At 47.7% G+C, this 20267-nt stretch overlaps 1 protein-coding gene and 2 long non-coding RNA genes across 3 annotated transcripts; 2 read left to right on the forward strand and 1 right to left on the reverse strand.

Moving 5' to 3' along the window:
- Positions 1-3405: 3405 nt before the first annotated feature.
- Positions 3406-6080, forward strand: LOC122368841. The gene is made up of 3 exons (XM_043343110.1): positions 3406-3474; positions 3888-5242; positions 5560-6080. The coding sequence occupies exon 3, from the start codon at positions 5562-5564 to the stop codon at positions 5862-5864; it is 303 nt and encodes a 100-aa protein (XP_043199045.1). The 5' UTR covers positions 3406-3474; positions 3888-5242; positions 5560-5561; the 3' UTR covers positions 5865-6080.
- A 4677-nt stretch (positions 6081-10757) lies between these two features.
- Positions 10758-12108, forward strand: LOC122368834. The gene is made up of 2 exons (XR_006254309.1): positions 10758-11015; positions 11385-12108. It is a non-coding gene; the product is annotated as an uncharacterized LOC122368834 (long non-coding RNA).
- A 3102-nt stretch (positions 12109-15210) lies between these two features.
- Positions 15211-17429, reverse strand: LOC122368835. Its single transcript, XR_006254310.1, has 3 exons — positions 17313-17429; positions 15857-16859; positions 15211-15436 (listed from the first exon to the last, which is right to left on the reverse strand). It is a non-coding gene; the product is annotated as an uncharacterized LOC122368835 (long non-coding RNA).
- Positions 17430-20267: the final 2838 nt, after the last annotated feature.

The following is a 20267-nucleotide window of genomic DNA, read 5'->3' on the forward strand; positions in this document are numbered from 1 at the left end:
AGGACTTCTCCGGGCATCAATTCTACACATTGTGACAAAAAGTTTTCCAGAGGCCATGATGATAGGTTGGCCACAAATGACATCAGAATGACATAATGTTCTGCCATTTTGGACCGAAAAAAGAGCTTCCCGAGAAGAGCTGTCAGACCTACAGCTTTGAAGATACAGAAAAATGATCAGAAATAAAAGGTGTGAAATTGATAGGGTTACAAAACTGCCCTCTCGGATTTTGATTTCTGTTTTATTTTTGACCCCAAAAAATGAAAAATGAAGTTTGATATATTACCAAAAAATCAAAAAGTTTTTTGAGCTTAAAAAAACGGTAAATATATGATAGTAACTACCGTCTTCTATCTACATACCAAATTTCAGATGGATATCTCTTTTTTTGGCCAAGTTATAGCGAAAAACTGTTCAAAAATGATGACGTTAAATTTTCAAACTCAATTTTTGGCCATTCTAGACCACGTAGGGCAAAACAAAGAGCACCATTAGACTCACCGTGACGAGCTGCATCGAATCAATGCCCATTTTATGCAAAAATATTAACTTTGAAACTTCATCTAATTTGACCTGACCTTGACCTGACCTTTACCAGAACGTAACCTAAGCTGGCCCCAAATCCTGCCTGACCCACATGATCGCATTTATCATGTAAAATGGACCATAAAACAGGTATCACACGACACTTTCATGTTGTGACCCCAGTGACCTGACCTCTGCGCTGTGACCTGACCTGGTATCAGTGACCTCAGATAGCGAAGTAGCCAAAAATTGAGTTTGAAAATTTTACGTCATCATTTTTGAACAGTTTTTTCGCTAAAACTTGGCCAAAAAAGAGACATCCATCTGAAATTTGGTATGTAGATAGAAGGCGGTAGTTACTATCATATATTTACCGTTTTTTTAAAGGGACCCTCCCACCTTAACATTAGATTTGAGTTGAGATAGCCAAAATGGGTCCCTGGCTCACAATTACCGGTTTCGGCACTCACAACATCGAGAAACGCCCTAAATCGGAAATATTGAATTTAAAAATTGCAGCATTTTGATTCAGAGGGGCTAATGCTTAGGAATACCCCTCTGAATGTGTGACGTCAGCGCAGATATCTAACGATTTTTAAACGTTTGACTAAAACGTTTTGTAGCACGCGGTGGTATATGCTATTTGCGCGCAACATCTGCCGCCAACGCCGCACCTCTAAAATAAAGTCGCTAGAAACAGCGGAGATCCCAAAAAGGTAAACAAAAGTAAAAGTATAATATCTTGAAAACCGGTGAATATTTTTCGGTGAAATTTGGTAGATATTCGTTTTCGCTCTTTCTGAACCGAGCGACATCACTTTCATGCCAATTCATAAACTTTTTTGAAGGTGGGAGGGTCCCTTTAAACTAAAAAAAAACTTTTTTGATTTTTTGGTAATATATCCAACTTCATTTTTCATTTTTGGGCGTCAAAAATGAAACAGAAATCAAAATCCGAGAGGGCAGTTTTGTAACCCTATCAATTTCACACCTTTTATTTCTTGATCATTTTTCTGTATCTTCAAAGCTGTAGGTCTGACAGCTCTTCTCGCGAAGCTCTTTTTTCGGTCCAAAATGGCAGAACATTATGTCATTCTGATGTCATTTGTGGCCAACCTATCATCATGGCCTCTGGAAAACTTTTTGTCACAATGTGTAGAATTGATGCCCGGAGAAGTCCTGAACGTTTCGTGGTGATAGCTACAGCCGTTTAGGAGATATTGACGGAAAAGGACAGGGAGGCCGTTTCGGCCCCGCCCCCCCCCCTTACGGGGCGTGGGTTAGAAATCAGGATGTAATCTTTAGTCAACCCAACGCCCCGCTTCCACCCGATCCTGTTAGCCAGCAGTCGACTGCCCTAACTTGACAGGTCAGGTCAGTGTGTGCCTGCGGGATACGGATGAAAGGCGCTGTCGGGTCACGGCTGGTGGACGGTGCTCAGTGACGGTGCTCAGGTGCTCAGTGGGAGGAAGCGTTGAGCGGCAATAACTCGAGTCGTGGAAGACGTCGAACATGGCGACGTCATCCGCTTTCTGATGGACGCCAGACCGGTGGAGGAGAGGCCGCTGACGTCCAAGGAAAGGAGGTGGATGACAACGTAACATGTTGTCGACTACAGAAAAAAAGGCAGACATTAATCTGTAAGGTGATATTTGCGAGCAGGACAAAAATAAATAGTAAGCTGCGAAAGAGCGTCAATCACATCGTCTCGTTATGCACCATTGCTGCCAAGCTTCATTCTGAGCTCTGAACCAATTCATCGCGTCTTATCTACATAAGTAATCATAGATGGCTGTTGTTTCGTCGTTTTCGCATTTTACCTAGGTAGTTTGCAACAACCCTAGGGAGTTTGCAAACTAACTAGGGACTTTGCAAACTACCTAGGGAGTTTGCAAACTACCTGTTCGACCAGGTACTTTGCAAACTACCTAGGGAGTTTGCAAACTACCTGATCGTTCAGGGAGTTTGCAAACTCCCTAGGTAGTTTGCAAACTAACTGATTTCTCATACTCCCTGTAACATATATATCAGATGCCAGTGGCTAAATCGCCACCTTCTAAAATCTACATACATCTAATAGATTGTAGTTCAATATTTTCTACTGGAAGTATCGTACTTCGAAAGTATCACTATGGAAACCCTGGCTTTTGACGGCTGGCCGCCTGGCCGTCACGTGCCGTTTTCAAGGTAGGCATCACGGGCCGGCCAGGCGGCCCTCAAAAGTCAGGGGCTCTCAAACCGGGGAACGATAGCGATACTTTCGATACGCGATGCTTTCAAGAGAGACTTGCAGCTAGTAAATGAGCATTTACTCACCACACATGAGGCGGCACACAAGACTACCGGCAACTACCAATGCCATTCGCAGTCCCGGCGCTGCAGCTCGACAAGTCTCCTGCCGGCGAGGGCATGAGTCATATGACATGCACATATGTCATATTCTGTCATATGAGCACCAGCATACTCGCACATGAAACAGGACGGTGCAAAGTGCACAAAGGTGATAATTAGCATGCCAAACGCGAGTACCTACTGCAGTCGTAAAGGCTTTGGTCCGATGTCATCCACATTCTATGTGTCTAAATTGCTGACGAAATAACCTTTCTATGTAGTTTCGGAAAAGTTATTTTTAACTCATTCAACATCAGCAGCCTGCAGAGTGCACTTGATCAGCATGCACATCGGCAAATACCAGGCATATGCCGTGAGCCGAGCGGGCAAACGTTCCTGATTTACTATCTGACGACATCGCTCGGTGTTGTTATTGTTCGTTCAATTACGACACACCACAGGCAGTGCAATAAATCTACGCCGTAGCGGTCAGGGTAGCGGTGGTCTACAGTCGCTATATAAAGGTTACGATTCGGAGTCAAATATCATCAGTCAGGCAGGGAAAGCGCTGAGCTATATACGGACTGATCTGCCGGGTCAGTTGTCGGGGAATATAAGGTAAGAATAAGAGCTTTTTAGTAACGACTTGCCATCAGATGATCATATCTATTATGTTCACATGTCATTGAAGACACATAGCAGTTGCAAGATCATACATTTGACGCCAAGCTGCTTCAAAACAAGCAATTGCAACATGTAAATTTTAATATGCCGTCGTATCAACTGCCAGCCTAGTCCAGTTCCCGAGATCAGGCTGTAGATAGAGAACTCTGCTACTTTTCTGCACGCCTGTGCAGTAGGAACTCATTATCCCAAGGCCAGTGATTCCAAGGCGTCCACGACTTCTTGTGCATACTCAACTCATGAACAAACCATATCCCGACGCACCATATACCCATAAACAAACCAACTTCCCATGAGATCGTCTCAATTCTAATCAGTTGGTAACGCCAGTGACCCTGCTCCGACAGCCATGCTGCGTGCTCTGGTGGTGCTGGTGGCGCTGGTGCTGGCGGTGGTGACCGTCGGCTGGGGAGGCCCGAGCCCAGGACGCCGCCGAACCACCACCACCACCACGGCGGCCACGACCACCACCACACAGGACACGGCCGCCCAGTTCCGCGCTGCTGTCGACGCGTGGAGCGCCAGACAGCTGCGCCGACGCGGCTGAGCTGCACCGGCCTCACACGCCACGCAGGCAATCCTTGATTGGATTTGTACGTCTTATGCTGATGATAAATGAAAGAAGGGTTCCTAGGTATTGTTCGTCCTGCCTATGCATTACCAAAAGCATGTGTACTGAATTCGTAAAAAAAAAATAAACGGAACATCAGGAAGAGGCCGGTATGTGTTTTAAAAGGAAACTTTGAAAAATGTACGTCATAAATGCCACACATTTTCCTTCGCAACTGAACTACAATTGGCAATAAAATTAGCTGTCAAGTTAACCCGTACCGGTGGTCTGAACTTTCCGCCGAGTGCAGGGAGGGGGGGGGGGGCTAACTCGGCTCCTGGGCCAAAAAAAAAAACATTAACCACAAATAGGTACCTGATCAGCCTTAAAACATTTCAAAACATCTTGTAAATCAGTACGCATACGTTCGAAAAAAGTGAGAAGTTTATGGTCAACTTTGAGCATCACCTTGACCTTGACCTTTGATTCTGAGCACATCTTCGGAATTACTGGTTCTCGTCTTTCGTTTTACACCCATTGTAGCCGGTTTTGTGCATTCTGCTGTGCTCTAGAACGCTTATTTTGAGATCACTACACATTTGCCGGTTTTTGCCTTTGACTTTGACCTCTGACCTTGAAAATCGATCTGAGGTCAACAATTTTAAGTGCGTTTGAATCGTCTCGTAGAGGCCTCTTGTTAAGTACCGCTTTTGTTTCCGTAGTTCCCTTATTTACTGAGTTAGACAGGAGGGGGAATCCGAAGCACCGCAGCCCGGGGAGGGCTGCGGTGGTTGGGATCCCCCCCCCCCCCGGCCCGGCCGTGTTAAACACTACCTAAAAACTGAAGGAGAGCTTATGTGCATAGCGCCGGAACTGCGACCGCAGGGTTCGGCAGCGAGGAGGGGAGCCCGGGGAGGGGATGGAGGGCCGGCAGAGGGCCACTCGCTCCGACTGGGGCGGTCCACGGTGGAAAACCCTCCCCTCCCCTCCGTTTTCCGCCACATATTCAGCCAGTGCTGGTGACTCGGACACATATATATGCCGCCGCAGGCCTGTCAGAGGGCACATATCACTCACAGCGCCCTGTCGGTCACAGCACAGCATTCAGCTGCGCACTGTAGCACCTTCTCCAAATACCCGTCACAGTCAGAGGTGAGTTCCATTCATCGCGCCATCGCGTTTTTTGAATAGGTACCTCTTTTAAAACTGTTACGTTGAGTTATTTCTATGTATGAATCGGTTATCAAATCAAACATCCCGTTTCGATTTTAAAAAAGACAATAGCGTTTCATGTAACAATGATCGATCAGCCACAAAGCACAATCTGTTTCTAATATCTTCAGCCCCAGCTTTATCTGGCAAGTCATCTACTGATGCCAGCCGTGTGTCCCTCCCATAACAGAGCACCACGACCTCCCCCCCTCTCGGCACCACGTGCTAACCACTGACGGTACCGCCCCTCTCCGCAGCCATGTCCCGTCGCGGCGTTCTGGTGTTGGTGCTTCTGGCGGCCGTGGCCGTCACCTGGGCCAGTCCGCAGTGGAGGAGTCACAGCCGCTTCCAGTCGTCACGTCCCAACTATGGCCGGGCGGCGGTCAACGCGGCCACCCAGGCGGCCGGCAGCCGGTACGGCCTGGGCGGCAGCTGGAGTCCCAAGGCGGGAGGCGTGCGCGTCTGGCAGTCCCGCAACGGCCGCGCCGGCCTCGGCCTGGGCTTCAGTACCGACGGCAGGCGCAACCACGGCGTCGGCCTCGGCTTCAAGCTCAAGTTCTGAGCGGCCACCAGCCGCCAGTCAGGGACCTGCAGACATCCAGGCTCAGGGAGGGGAGGTAAACGTGCATCAACCGTGCGCTCTTGTAAGAAATCGACGGGATTGACGACCCACGCAGCACAGAGTTCTAGTTGTGGCGGTGATGTGTGCTGCATCCTATTGTTACCTGTTATCGCTCTGATGGAGGGAAAATGATAACAATAAACTTATACAATCGTGCATTGTTGTTCTATGCAGTCACTTTGAAATACGTGATGTGTGGCTGAAGCACTGTTTTCTGCTCATGCCCTGAAGTAGCAGCCATGGTGGAGGCGAGTACTTATCGTTCACAAGAAACTGTTCACGGACCGATGACCGACCTTCGAGAAATACATATAGATGGAAACCATAACGTATTGCTCAATGTGTTTTTCTTAACCGTCGTAAGTAGTGCTTGTCGTGTCATGGCTGGCATTCCACCATATCAACTGTCTCCCCGCGCCCCGCTGGGCGTCCTGGATTTCCACGTCCAGGTGTTTGAACACCCCCTTCTAACTCGTCCCCTAGGCCACGCAGCGATACGCGGAAAGCGGCGTTCGAAAGAGCGCCAAAATAATGACGAAATCACGTCCGTCACTTTTTAGGTCAGGTCAAAGGTCAGGTCACCACTGGTCATTAAAGGCAAGATTTCGCCGATTTTCAGGTCAAATTTTGACAATGTCCAAGAAGCCAACGCATAACTCGGGAACCAATAGAGCTACAGCGCCGCGGAAAGGCGCATTCGATAACCCTATTAACGCACTTTCTGGGTAATCCTCTCAGATTCGACCCAGCTTCAACGGTTTTGCCTGCAGGGCAAAACCGCCGAAAAAGCCGATTTTTTTTTGAAAGTTTCTACAATGACTTTTGGCTCAAGCCTTGCACGTGCTTACCTACATTTACCGGCATCGTGTTTATCTCTCAAGACGCATCGAATGAACTATAATTTGACCTTGAAAGGTCAACTTAAAAACTTAGCCTTATGTCAAGGTCATGACCTGACTGGAAAGGGTAATGCTGCATATCAGTCGATCCGTATCGTCGAGCTGAACACATCCAAGTCGTTTTCATCGCTCTAGCATGCCTCTATTAACCCTATTCCTGGCGGGCTCCGCCGGGACAAGAAACTGGCGGGGGGGGGCCGATTCGGCCCCCCCCGAGATCTCGAGAACGAAGCATGATAGCGACAAACGGTAAACGGCATCGGATACGCACGGTCAAGATCTACAATTTTTACGAAGGTCATTTTCAGGTCAGGTCAAAGATGACGTCACAGGGGTCGAAAAAGTCAAAATGGCGGCGCTAGATATGGAGAGAGTTTTTCTCGAATAACTTTCGAATTAGTCAAGATAGGAACAAACTAAGGGCATCATCGTGATCCTCTCGTCAATCCGCATCGAATGATATATATGTTGACCTCGCAAGGTCAAGGTCAAAGGTTGACCTCAGGTCACGTGACCTCGAGGTCATCATGCATATCATTCGATGCGTCTTGACGAGCTGAACACAATGAGACCATCCACGCGTCTGTATCTTGTTCCTGTACGGAGTTATTGGCCAAAAACCTTTGGTGACCTTTGATGACGTCACATGACCTCACAGCTGCCCAACAGCAAAACAGACCTCAAGGTAGTGAAGGTTGATCGTATATGAAGTCATGTATGGTATATGGGGCCATTCCGACCCGTTTTAGTGGTAAAAACAGGGAGTTGATTTTTCCCCCATTGACTTATAATGGGGAGGTCGCGAAACTGACCTGACCTTAGGTCACCGATATCAAAATTCCAAGATATACAAATTGCACATACTGGTACCCTAACTAAAGCCTGAAGAGAAGAAATTGATCGGTAAAAAAACTCTAGCTCTGGCGTGATTGCAAACTTTTCTGAGGTATGGTCACCAAACCGCCTCTGGTGACCTGACCTGAGGTCAGATCAACTCAAAATTTTCAGACATGTTGCGTAGAAACCTTTTAGGAAAAGTCAGAAAATTTGAGCTTCCTAGCTCAACGCGTTTGGGAGAAATAACCAAAAAACCTCAGGGGGGGGGGGGCTCCTGAGCCCCCCCCCCCCGCCAGGAATAGGGTTAAAAGTTATTCGCGAGAAAACTGTAGGATACCATTCGTGACCTGAGATGACCTGAGGGGCATAAACAGGGGTCACGGATACCATTTTCATGTTCAGTGTGTCTTAGTCACCTGTAATTCCGTGTTTAAGAGTGTTTATAATGGCCTTCGTCCAAAAGAGGCGCCTTTCAATTTTCTTCCATAAACTTATACCTGATGGGGAGGTCGCAAAAATGATCTGACCATAGGTCATTGATATTAAAATTCTGAGATTGAAATTTTGTACATACTATTGCTCTCAGCCATCGCTGAAAGTTTCAAAGCGATCGGTCACTCGGTGTAGCTATGGCAGACATTGAAAGTTTTATGAGGTGAGGTCACTTCAAGTGACCTCGTGACCTGACCTTGAGCGATCTTGGTCTGAAATTTTGACAACATGTGTAGAATTGATGTATGATAAGGTGTGCCAAAAACAGTGGCGCTCCGCGCCGCCGTTTTTGAAACATGTGCTTAAAACCACAGGGGGTGCTCAACCCCCCCCCCCCCGGGCAGGGCGCGGGTTAACCCTCGCCCGCACATGCCATTTTCCCATCCCAGAACGCACATGGGGGGGGGGGGTTGCCACCCCCCCCCCCGCGCCATTTCGTTCCTGTTGGAGATAGAGCTTCGCGGTAAAGACCAAAAAGATTCTTTGGGAAGAGACGAATCCAATGATACCCAGTTTTACCTTCTCAAGTCAGTTATTGACCTTCCAGGTCAGGTCAAACTAAAAAATGTTGCTGTTTTGGGTCACCGTTGGATATCAAGTGCGCTGCTTAGCATATACCGATGACGATGCCGTTTTCTGGTGCCAAGTCAGCTAGAACCTCTTTGTTCCACTACCCGACCAGGTTTTTGCTGCTGAGGTCATTTCAGGTCAAGTTTGGTCAAGGTCAATGATATGTGTTTGTATGTCTGTGTGTGTCTGTGTGTATACTAATGTGTGCACCGATCGTTTATGTGTCCATATTACATGAAATCATGATCTGAGAAGCTTTTACCAAAAATACAGTAAAAAAAAATCACAAAAAGTAAATTCAGCTTGCCTAAAACGCAATTATTTTAGATGAACTAGGTTGACCTTGACCCTGACCTTGACATCTGTACATCATCGAACAGCATGTTCCATGATAGGTGGGAGGTAAGATTGGCAAAAAAGGGCGAAATCAAGGTGTCAAAAGCTCACAAGGCCCATAGCCAACGCAAGATGTTGAAAATTGGTCATTTGGATCATATGACCTGAAAAACAAGGTCATATCTCCGAAACCAAAAACCACAGAAACTTGAAATTTTCAGTGGACAGTATGAAAGGATAGAGGAGCAGCTATACGAGAAATCAGGCTTCTAGCTCTAAAAATGTTGAGTGCAGAGTGCAGAAAAACTACTTGGGGGGTGGCACCCCCCCCCCCCCCCCTATGTGCGGGCGAGGGTTAAAAGGAACCAGATGCACTGATTCCAGCCATTTTACTATATAACTAAAGCAAGATATGAGGGAAACACCCTTCTTCGTTGCTGGGTTAGGGCTTGGCTGAAGAAATATTTGCAGTACGATACCTACCATTCAATGTTAACCCTCCCTTCGCCGCCACAAGGGGGGGGGGGGTGTTAACGCACCCCCCCTAAGAGTTTTCGCCAATAACTCGCTTAAAAAACGGCCGATCGGGACGAAACTTTCAGTACCCTCGCGCTGATCAAATTTACACCTACCCTGAAAATGTCATGACCCCGGCCCAAATGAACTTTGATTTGTGACCTACTTTTTGAGAGCATGTTTGGCCGGAATCGCGATTCGGCGTTTGTTGGCTCGCATTAGCCGCGCGTTTGCAGTCTTTTCGTGGTTTCAAGCGTTCAAACATTGATGCTGCTCCCATGTATTAGGGTGAATGTCAAGGTCACCTGGAGGTCAGGTCACGTCATTGACCTTTGATGACTTCGGCTCACTTTTCGAGTTTCACATGTTCCTACGCGAGTTTTTGGAGCTAAATTTGAATTTAGCAGCCATTTGAACATTTATGAAGTAGTTTTGGTGCTTTGTAGCATGTTACGAAGCTGTCAGATGCGGTTGACACGTATGTACTACGAATACCCGGCACGACCCCTACTGGTTGACCTGACCTGACCTGACCCGACCTGGCCTAAATGCATGAAGACATCATCTGTGATTAAAACTAACATGATATTCGTGATCAGCACCCCGAAACCCCCAATAGAAGCAACACTTTACGACGTTCTAACAAGTCCCGATGTCCCCGACTTCTGGGTCATTGACTTGACCTGGAAGGTCAACCGATGACCTACGACCTTAAGATTTGGTATCATCGGCTTCCTCTTGTCACGTGCAGAACGCTTATTTTTTTCCGCGAAGCTCTAGCTTGATGAGGGGTCAAACACGAGGGGGCTTCGTACCCCCTCCCCCCTTGTGCCGTTGAAGGACGCAAAATGGCCCGTGTGCCGGCGGGTAAAATAATTGGCCATTTTCCAGCCACTCCTGCCAACTGTGTGTCTGAATCGATATACAACCACCTATTGATGGATTGCTGTTAGCTGATCACTTCTCGACAGGTAAACGCTCGAAGTAACTCAGGTAAACGATCACTACTCGAAGTGTTAGTTACTAAGCAGGCATCATATGCAACAGCATCAGATAACCTACTGACCAAGTCTGCTGCTGTGCCAGTGGGCATATCCACTGGCACGTTTTGTAAGCTTCTACGTGTCTGCTAGGTGGACATCACCGCGGAAAACCCGGCCGGCGTCGCAGTTCAGCCCCGTTTACAGTGCGCCCCATGTCGTTGCACGGCAGTGCTGCGCCACACCGCTGACACCCCCGCCACCCCTGGCTGTCCCTTCTCCCCACCCCACCCTTCCCGAGCCTTGCTGCATGAGACAGACACGTCACAGCTACCAGCCGAGCAGTGAGCACCCGGAACGTATATATTGCATGCCACTTGCTGAGGAGCGGACAGAGTTCTTACGATCTATCCACGGGGAGAGTCGCTTGTGACTGAATCTCGTGGCCACTTCGATAACAGGTGAGGTTATATTGCTATTCGCTCTGGCTGAGCGTTGTGACTGTTCTGGTGACCGAAAGTTCACGTAACTGGGCACTTTTCTGGTGACCTTTCGGGTATGCCGACTGATGAACTGCTGACATACAAACACAGCGTGCAAGTATCGCATTGATAGCAATGGGCGGGGAGCCGAAGAGGGAAAATAGCCCACCATACCCTGTATAAATGGAAGCAAAATTAACCTTTAAAAATGAACTATAAGTAACGTATGTAATGTGCATGATGTTTTAATCGCGTAAGAAAACATCCACATGTAACCTGGCACAAAACGTTTATGTCAGTATTTAAGTGCGTTTGGTATGTTGTTGACAAACTCGTCTGTTCTTTCAGCCATGCTGCGCTGTCTGTGGGTGTTGGTCCTGCTAGCGGCACTGTCGGTGACCTGCGCCAGCCCATCCTGGAGGTCTCGGCCCAGCGGCATTGGGGAGTCACTGCGGATCGCCCAGGACTTTCACAACGCCAGACGGTGGCAGAGCAGGTACCGGCGCACGACCACGCCGCGCTGGGGCTGGAGGACGCCAACGCCCACCCAGGACATCCAGTCACAATTCCGGGACGCCGTGGCCACCTGGAGGAACAACCAGCTGCGCATGATGGGCTGAGGGGGCGAAACCGGCGAGTCGCACTCGAGCCTCAGTTTCTCCCTGCCAAGTGCCAACGCAGGACATGAACTAAATCTTAGCTGATGTGATGCTATTTCCCTCTTATTGGTACTGCTATTATCACCTTCAACTTGCAATGTCAGCCATAGCATGGGCGTTCGTCTCACGGCGTTCCAACCGTCGACTGTGCTGTTACTGGAGTTACCTACATAAGATTTAGGGTTTACGTACACTTGCTATATCAGCTTGTGTTACTTGTGATATGGATGTAAGTAGAAGCCAGTGTCCATTGCATGGTTGACCGAATATATTTTTTTAATGACGCTTTAGTTACATTTAACCGAGAGATACGCAAGATAAGCTTTTACGGGAATCGCTGCCACGGTCATAAATGAAGATAAAACGATTGAATTTCATGATGAGCACGACTCAAAATGAAAGTCTGCAATCTTGCTTTTTGTCACCTCATTGAAAAACACATTTAGGTAAAACGTAAGCCATGTGTTTCACATTTTGAGCTGGTCCCCCGCAAAAATCAAATGATAGTATGGTGAAAAAAGCTTTATATCAGGATGAATTATCGTCTAATTTTGCAGTCCAATAGAGCACGAGTAAAATCTATGGTACAGTCATAGAGTACAGAAGGCTTACGGCGGGGACTTATTTTGCAAAACTACTGCATATCACACAGTACCAATTTGTAGATGCATAGTTGGTGGATAGCACGTACTATGAGGTTCTCGCCGGAGCTGCTTGGTTTTCTACATACGCGCCAGCCGAGGGGAGGGGCGGAAACGACCCCCTCGCTATTTCGCCCCTGATGGAGCTAGAGCGTCGTGAAAGAAACGAACGTATGCGTCGTTACAAGACGCAACAATTGGTACCTGATTTTTAAGCTTCAGGTCAACCGGTGACCTCTATGGTCAGGTAAAGTGGCCCAAGGTGCAGATTCGGTTTTTGGCAAATAACTTCGCAAAAAATGGCCGCAAAGCCACAATTTTGACTGCGCCGTGTTTGCCTTTCCCAGACACGTCGAATGACATATTTTTGTTTGGGTGAGGTCATTTTGATGTATTGACCTCAGTCAATACATCGTTGTCAATTTGGTCGGTTTGGTCAATCGTTGTCATTTTTGCACGTGCTATTTTTGTCACACGTACCAAAAATGGCAACGATTCTGCTATTTTTGACAACGATGAAGCCAATTTCACTCCTTAGCGAGGAAATCACGATTTTGGAAAGATAAACACTGATTTTCGAAAAGAAGTCCTGCCATTTCATTTGGTGCAAGAAGAAGAAGCCAGCTTTAATATGCCCGTTGTTTGTATGATAGGTCGTTCAATAAGTAAGGTAAAATGTGCAATAGCTCATTAACCTTAACAAGTTAAACAAAATAAAATATGTCATCTGAATCTACAAAAAAAAAATTGCTACACAACGTATCCAACCGTTTTAAGGAGTTTGAAAAATTGTCCGAACACGGTCGGTATGAAAACATCGATGCAGCACCGTTCCGTTTGGGAAGTGCCGTTTTGTCAGGTGAGCCTCAAATTCATCTCAAAACCGGCGTCGGCAGCAAATTGTACCCTGATGACGCCATATGGCCATTAACAATGCTTAGTGGTGGGCAGTGGATAGTGATAGGGCAGTGTAAGAGACAAAATTCTACGGCAGGCAGACCTATGCTTGCAGGACCCGCTGGATCTGGCACAATCCGTGAAGTCGCGAGGTGATGATGGAGACCCAAAGCATTCGCGTGACTGACTTCATTTTCGGAGTGAAGTGTTATGTCGAATCAGCTACAGGCGTCATCAGATACGCTAAATATTTTCAAGGTCTGCCTGAGATGGATACCAAAAGAGTTTACTCAACAACAGAAGGACGCCCGACTAGGCATCAGTGCAGGAGCGGCTTTGCTCTGTCAGTACAGGAATGCTGGAGTACAGCCCTGATCTGGCGCCGTCCAGCTTCAATCTGTTCGGATCGCCGGAAGACGTTCTGCTTCTGGGAATAACTTTTTTACGGATGAGGCAATCAGGAAAATAAAAAGACATGTTAAAAAAACATCAATAAGGAGTTTTCCGAGCGGGTTTTCAGTGCTCAGTGGAGTGCTGAGATAAGCACGTGCGCCTGAACGGTGATTGGAAGTAGGTGCGAGTTCTGAAGGCTGGGGTGGCTGACCGATGGGACCTGCTACCAAATGCTTATAGCCATTTTGAAGACAAGATTTCAGTTAACATATGTTGCAAGTTTCATGTCGTTACACCAAAGGTGGACTGAAATAAATGCGATTTTACCTTACTTATTGAACGACCTAGTAGTTTGTTTTGTGGCCTGAAGTTGGAACTTAAAATTGAAGCATCCGGAAATGATCGATATTGATCGAAAACGTGACGTTGATGAAAAAATAATATGCTAAGTTGAGGAAGGAGGTCATTTTATCCAGATGCGGTGGTTTACTTCTTGATATTATTTTTGCTAATTGACGGCCCCGCTCATCCGTCACTGCATGGCGGTCGTCATAAACAAAAATAATTTCAAGAAGTAACATCTGGATGAAATTGCCTCCTCTTTCAACTTAACTTATTCTTGTTTCATCAAAATTATGTTTTCGATCAATATTGATATCAATATTGATCATTTTCGGAATCTGCAAATTGAAGTTCCAGCTTCAGGCCACAAAAAGGGTATACGTCAACGTTGGACTACCATACAAACAACGGCCATATTAAAGCTGGTTTATTCTTCTTGCACCAGGTGGCAGCACTTCTTTTCCAAAATCAGTGCTTGCCCTAGTAAAAAAATATTACAGGGTAATCCTGTATGGTTGATCCTACAGGATTTTTGACGAAATTGTTACCAGGGTTCCTGCAGGGTGCCCTGTACGGTGCCGTACAGGGCACCATGCACGGCGCCGAACAGGGTACCGTGTAGGGTGTAGTACATGATGTTGTACAGGGTACCATGCACGGTGCCGTACAGGGCATCATGCACGGTGCCGTACAGGGCACCATGCACGGTGCCGTACAGGGCACCATGCACGGCGCCGTACAGGGTACCGTGTACGGTGTCGTACATGATATTCTATAGGGTATCATGCACGGTGCCGTACATATCAGTCGAGGTTGATTCGCTATACCATGCACGGTGCCGTACAGGGCACCATGCACGGTGCCGTACAGGGCACCATGCACGGCGCCGTACAGGGCACCATTCACGGCGTCGTACAGGGTACCGTGTACGGTGTCGTACATGATATTGTGTAGGGTATCATGCACGCTGTCGTGCAGGGTATCGTACACGGTGTCGGGTGTCGTACATGGTATCGTACACGGTGCCGTGCAGGGTATCGTACACGGTGTCGTACAGGGTATCGTACAAGGTGTCGTACATGGTATCGTATAGGGTACCTACCATGAACGGTGTCGTACACGTTGTCTTGCAGGATTTCGTACAGGACACCACACTCGCCATTCTACAAGCAGTCGTGTTCTTGTAAGTGTTGAGCCGCTGTTAAAGCCCGTATGAACCGCTCACGAATAAAAACAGCCATCTACTCATCTCGCATGTATTAACATTTTCAAACGGGCGTTGAGCACAGGGTTCCATTCCAGCTGGAGGGGGAGGGACGAAGGTAGGGCTCCCGGACACTACGTCCTTACTGGCCCTGCTCGGCCCTCTTCTTGGCCTTCAGGGCCGCGCTATTCTCGTCGTTTATTTTTCTGCTGATGACGTCCTTTACTTCGGACTCGGGCATCTTAAGCCGGTTGACCAAGAACGCTAAAAAAGAAAAAACATCGATACAGTATTCAGTTTTGTTCACTCACTGGTCACTAACTATTCACATTTAATGAATAAAATAAAGATCATTTCCATTTTTTTATTCTATTCATTATTAGCTATTTATCATTTACATATTTCTCTATTATATTTATATTGCATTTATGAGCAATGTTAATTTGCTAATAATTATAATCTTTGAATAAGCGGGTATCCGCGTTATTGTGAAAACAAGTATTTTTGTTCTAAACTTTCTGATACTAAAAATGGCATGAATATCAATTACATTAATTAAACATAGTTGTAAAATTAAGAACTATTGTTCTCCTGATTCACAGAGTCCTTATTGGATCATACTATCATACCGACCGATCACCAGGTATGGCTGGCTGATGAACAGCAAGGTTAAACATCACTTACTGATAATATCACGAAGCTTCCCTTGATCAAGGACCGGCCTCGTCGGGTGCTCAAGCCCCTTGTTCTTGTTAAGGGGACATGCTTGTCCCCTCATAGAGGAGCTGCCCAGCACCTCTTTTCCGAATACGGCCATCATCATGTCGCGAATGGCCTTCTTCTTGTCATCAAAGTTGATGAGGCAAAAGGCCGCAGATGTGATGGCCGTGAAGGGCCCGATGGTGACCTGGCAGGACATTGACAAGTCACAACACAGGTATTCCGAATCAGTGCTGCCAATAACATACATTCCTTAAAAAATGGTCGGTGGTACATACACTTACTAACTTTCAACCAACCACTTGAAGGCTGGGACCTAATTTATTCTGCCCTATAGCCACCGTATAACGCCAATACGGGAGAGGGATCAAAACGGATAAATTAAAAATTTAGACATGTTGTTATGTCTAAATATGTGTTATGGTGTTGAAAAAGGTGTTATGTCAGTTATGTCTGCTTGTCTGATGGAACAGGCAGTAAGCATCGATTCTCCACCGTGCAAAATATGTATTAACAAGCGTTACAAATAAAGCCAACAACAAACGGATTTTTAGACACATCGTCGGTTTTCACCGTTTATTATCCATGTCAGGCGACATGCTGTCCGAAATTGTAATTCATTAATGTTAGTCCGGCTCCTCTTAGTACGCCGTTGTCTAATACATGCTGGGTGCTGCTCTTCCAACTCCCAATCATCCCGCCAAACTCTGCAGAAGTCGATTTCTCCATTCTGCGGCCAGTTTTTCCCTCAAAATAGTCCTGGCATCCTTAGGGACTGTTTTTGTCCCCCAGCGTGGCCTGTTGACCTGACGAAGTATTTGCTGCAATCTCTTTGCGCGTTCATATTTGGCTGCGAGCTGAAATAGGTCGTAGGTACGACTGGTCTGAGGGCTCCACGGTCCTGGTCTGGCGCAGGTCACCGACAGCGCCGCTAGCAGGACCAACACCCACAGACAGCGCAGCATGGCTGAAAGAACAGACGGATATGACGTCATAATGTGGACACAACCACCCACAGACAGCGCAGCATGGCTGAAAGAACAGACGGGTATGACGTCATAATGTGAACACAGCCACCCACAGACAGCGCAGCATAGCTGAAAGAACAGACGGATATGACGTCATAATATGAACACGGCCATCCGGAGCGCGGAGCGAGCTTGATGCAGCCATCCTTCTTTTCCGTCTGACTACACTGGCCGACTTATTGTTGGAAACTAGCAAATTTTCTGGACACTATTTTCCGTAAAACCCAATAACAAACGACCCATTACCCATAACAATAACATGGAAAATAATTGTCATGTGGCCTCCCAATCGAACTTGATACGAGTCTTTCCACAGAGAACACAATTCTGACGAAGTGTTTTCTAATTTCAAAACGGCTTACGTTATTCGCTGGCTTTCTATAAGTGCTCACCTGTCTTATAAACCGATAAGGTGAGAACTGCAGGTAAGTTGTCCCTGCAAGAATGCTCAGTACACTGCTGCCTCCTCGTTGACTCGCCGCTCTGTTGAGGCGGACCAGGTGGGCGGCGTTTTTGTGTGACATATACCTGCCCTTTATTGACAAGCTCGGGGGTGAGGGTTGGCTGAAAGGTCACTGGCAACAGATAGGGGTCGGACGGCGCGGTGGCCGGAGTGATGACGAAACACATGTGCTCAAGCCAGCGAATCACTGGCTCCTGTTAACGATAGGACTGAGCCAGAGACAATGCACGACTGCAACGAAAACAGCAAAATATAAGTGGAACAAAAAGGCGCTTATATGAAGAAGCAAGCGTGTGTTCACGTAATCAAGTCCGAAAAAGATGAGCCAACTTTCAAGTGAAGAGCTGTATAGTCAGGATGCAATTGGACTTCAGTTATAGAGAAACCGTGGCAAAACGCTTAGGTAAACGTTAAATGATTGCTCGTCACAGCCAGCCTTCAAAATTAGACTGATCTTGTCGACACATATACGTACTACTCACCAAGGTCACTTTAATAAATAAATAAAAACGGATGTATACGGTGCCCGATAAAGCTTGTAATTATATGGATATTTTTTCGTTGAAAACGGGTAAAACATAAAAACAAAATATTTAGTAAACACTGCTTATGTTAGGCGTATAATAAGATCACTCCTCTCTCCCTCTTCCTCCCTCTCCCTCCCTCTCTCCCTGTGGCCCATTCCCGCGTGACTGTGGACGTCACACGGGCCGCCGTAGCGTGCAGTCTGTCCGGGTGACGCGCACGTGACGCGCCGCGTGTCGGGTCAGCGGGACACGGGCCGGCAGTGACCCTGCAGGCCAAAGCGTGCCCCGCTGGCGTGCCGAAGTCGTGAGCCACTGTTTGGTTTCTATGATGTCCTTTCCCACAATGATTGCAGGTTTGGCCAGCATCAGAAAAGAGCTACCACTAGCACGCGAGCTGGTTGCTCTCAATACGCTTGGTTAGCTCGGTTGACCTTCGGAAATTTGTCCCTCGCACGTTGTGGTGGCCCTCGCACGTGAGGACACGTGAAAGCCGGGGGCGGGGCGGCGCCGTTTGCTGCTGGCGCGTGGTGTCGGTTAGGGGGGGGGGGGGCACTATTCACCAGCGGGACATGTTACCTACAGCGGCGTGCTGCGGGTCGCGGCGGGGCGGGGCGGGGCGGGGTGAGTTCGGAGTGGTGCCGGCCCCGCCCCGCACATCCGGCCGGCCGGGACGCCGTGCGCCCATTACTGCAGAGGGGACCGGGGACGGGCCGTCACCGGCAGCCGGCAGTGGGACAGGTGTGCCGGCGGGGACCGGGCGGCCGGAGCGCCGGCTCCGACAGCGTGCAGTGAGAGGGCGCAGGGAGACGAGCCAGTGACCCAGTGATGGTCCCCGCGCCACCGAGACGCCCATGAGCGGCCGACGGTGGTCCCTGGCCGCCGCGCTGGCGGTCTCTGCCTGGGCAGTCGTCTCCGGACAAGGGTTTGACACGCCCGTCATCAACATCCGACAGGGCGGGCTCCGAGGGGTGAGTACAGAACTGCTCCGGAGACCCAACTGAAACCTCACAATTTACAATATCTAAACGGACTGCTTGAGGTAGTGTTGGAAGAGGGAATCATGTGATCATGTATCCTTTCTGGCATAACAGAGTTTCTTACGGCATAACAGAGTTAAGTTGAACTTCCAGAGTTCGTTGAAGTTCGACGCAGTTCTGTGTTCACAGTTCACTCTCCACACTACATTGAATGTTACAAGCACACATCACGCATAGGTAGTATAGCGGCTCACATTGATTAACCCTCGCCCGCACATGCCATTTTCCCATCCTAGAACGCACATGGGGGGGGGGGTGGTTGCCACACCCCCCCCGCGCCATTTCGTTCCTGTTGGAGATAGAGCTTAGCAGTAAAGACCAAAAAGATTCTTTGGGAAGAGACAAATCCAATGATACCCAGTTTTACCTTCTCAGGTCAGTCATTGACCTTCCAGGTCAGGTCAAACTAAAAAATGTTGCTGTTTTGGGTCACCGTTGGATATCAAGTGCGCTGCTTATCAAATACCGATGACGATGCTGTTTTCTGGTGCCAAGCCAGCTAGAACCTCTTTGTCACACTATCCGACCAGAATTTTGCTGCTGAGGTCATTTCAGGTCAAGTTAGGTCAAGGTCAATTATATGTGTTTGTATGTCTGTGTGTGTCTGTGTGTATACTGATGTGTGCACCGATTGTTTTTGGGTCCATATCACATGAAATCATGATCTGAGAAGCTTTTACCAAAAATGCAGTCAAAAAACTTCACAAAAAGTAAATTCAGCTTGCCTAAAACGCAATTATCTTAGATGACCTAGGTTGACCTTGACCCTGACCTTGACCCCTGTACATCGTCGAACAACATGTTCCATGATAGGTGGGAGGTAAGACTGGCAAAAAAGGCCGAAATCAGGGTGTCCAAAGCTCACAAGGCCCATGGCAAACGCAATATGTTGAGAATTGGCCATTTGGGTCATGACATGACCTGAAAAGCAAGGTCATATCTCCGAAACCAAAAATCACAGAAACTTGAAATTTTCAGTGGACATCAAGAAAGGATAGACGAGCAGCTATACGAAAAATCAGCCTTCTAGCTCTAAAAATGTTGAGTGCAGAGCAGAAAGACTGCCTGGGGGGGGGGTGGCAACCACCCCCCCCCCCCCATGTGCGGGCGAGGGTTAAACTGCGCCGAACTGGTCGTGACCTTGACTTGGTTATGATGGGTCACTCGGTTTATGGTGGGTCTGACTGATCCCCGTAACATGTGTCGTGCGACCTGGATGTGAGATTGATTTGGTTGTAAGCTTGGGTACGTCACCGTTGGCTGAACTCCGAGAGTCGGCTGACGGCTCTTCTGTTAATAAGTCAAACGTAATTGGCTATG

Source organism: Amphibalanus amphitrite, unplaced genomic scaffold (assembly GCF_019059575.1).
Source record: "Amphibalanus amphitrite isolate SeventyFive unplaced genomic scaffold, NRLGWU_Aamphi_draft 000980F_arrow, whole genome shotgun sequence".
Lineage (NCBI taxonomy): Eukaryota > Metazoa > Arthropoda > Thecostraca > Balanomorpha > Balanidae > Amphibalanus > Amphibalanus amphitrite.

What these genes read in the sequence shown, in the direction of transcription:
- LOC122368841 (XM_043343110.1), top strand. Translation starts at nt 5,562, where the DNA reads ATGTCCCGTCGCGGCGTTCTGGTGTTGGTGCTTCTGGCGGCCGTGGCC.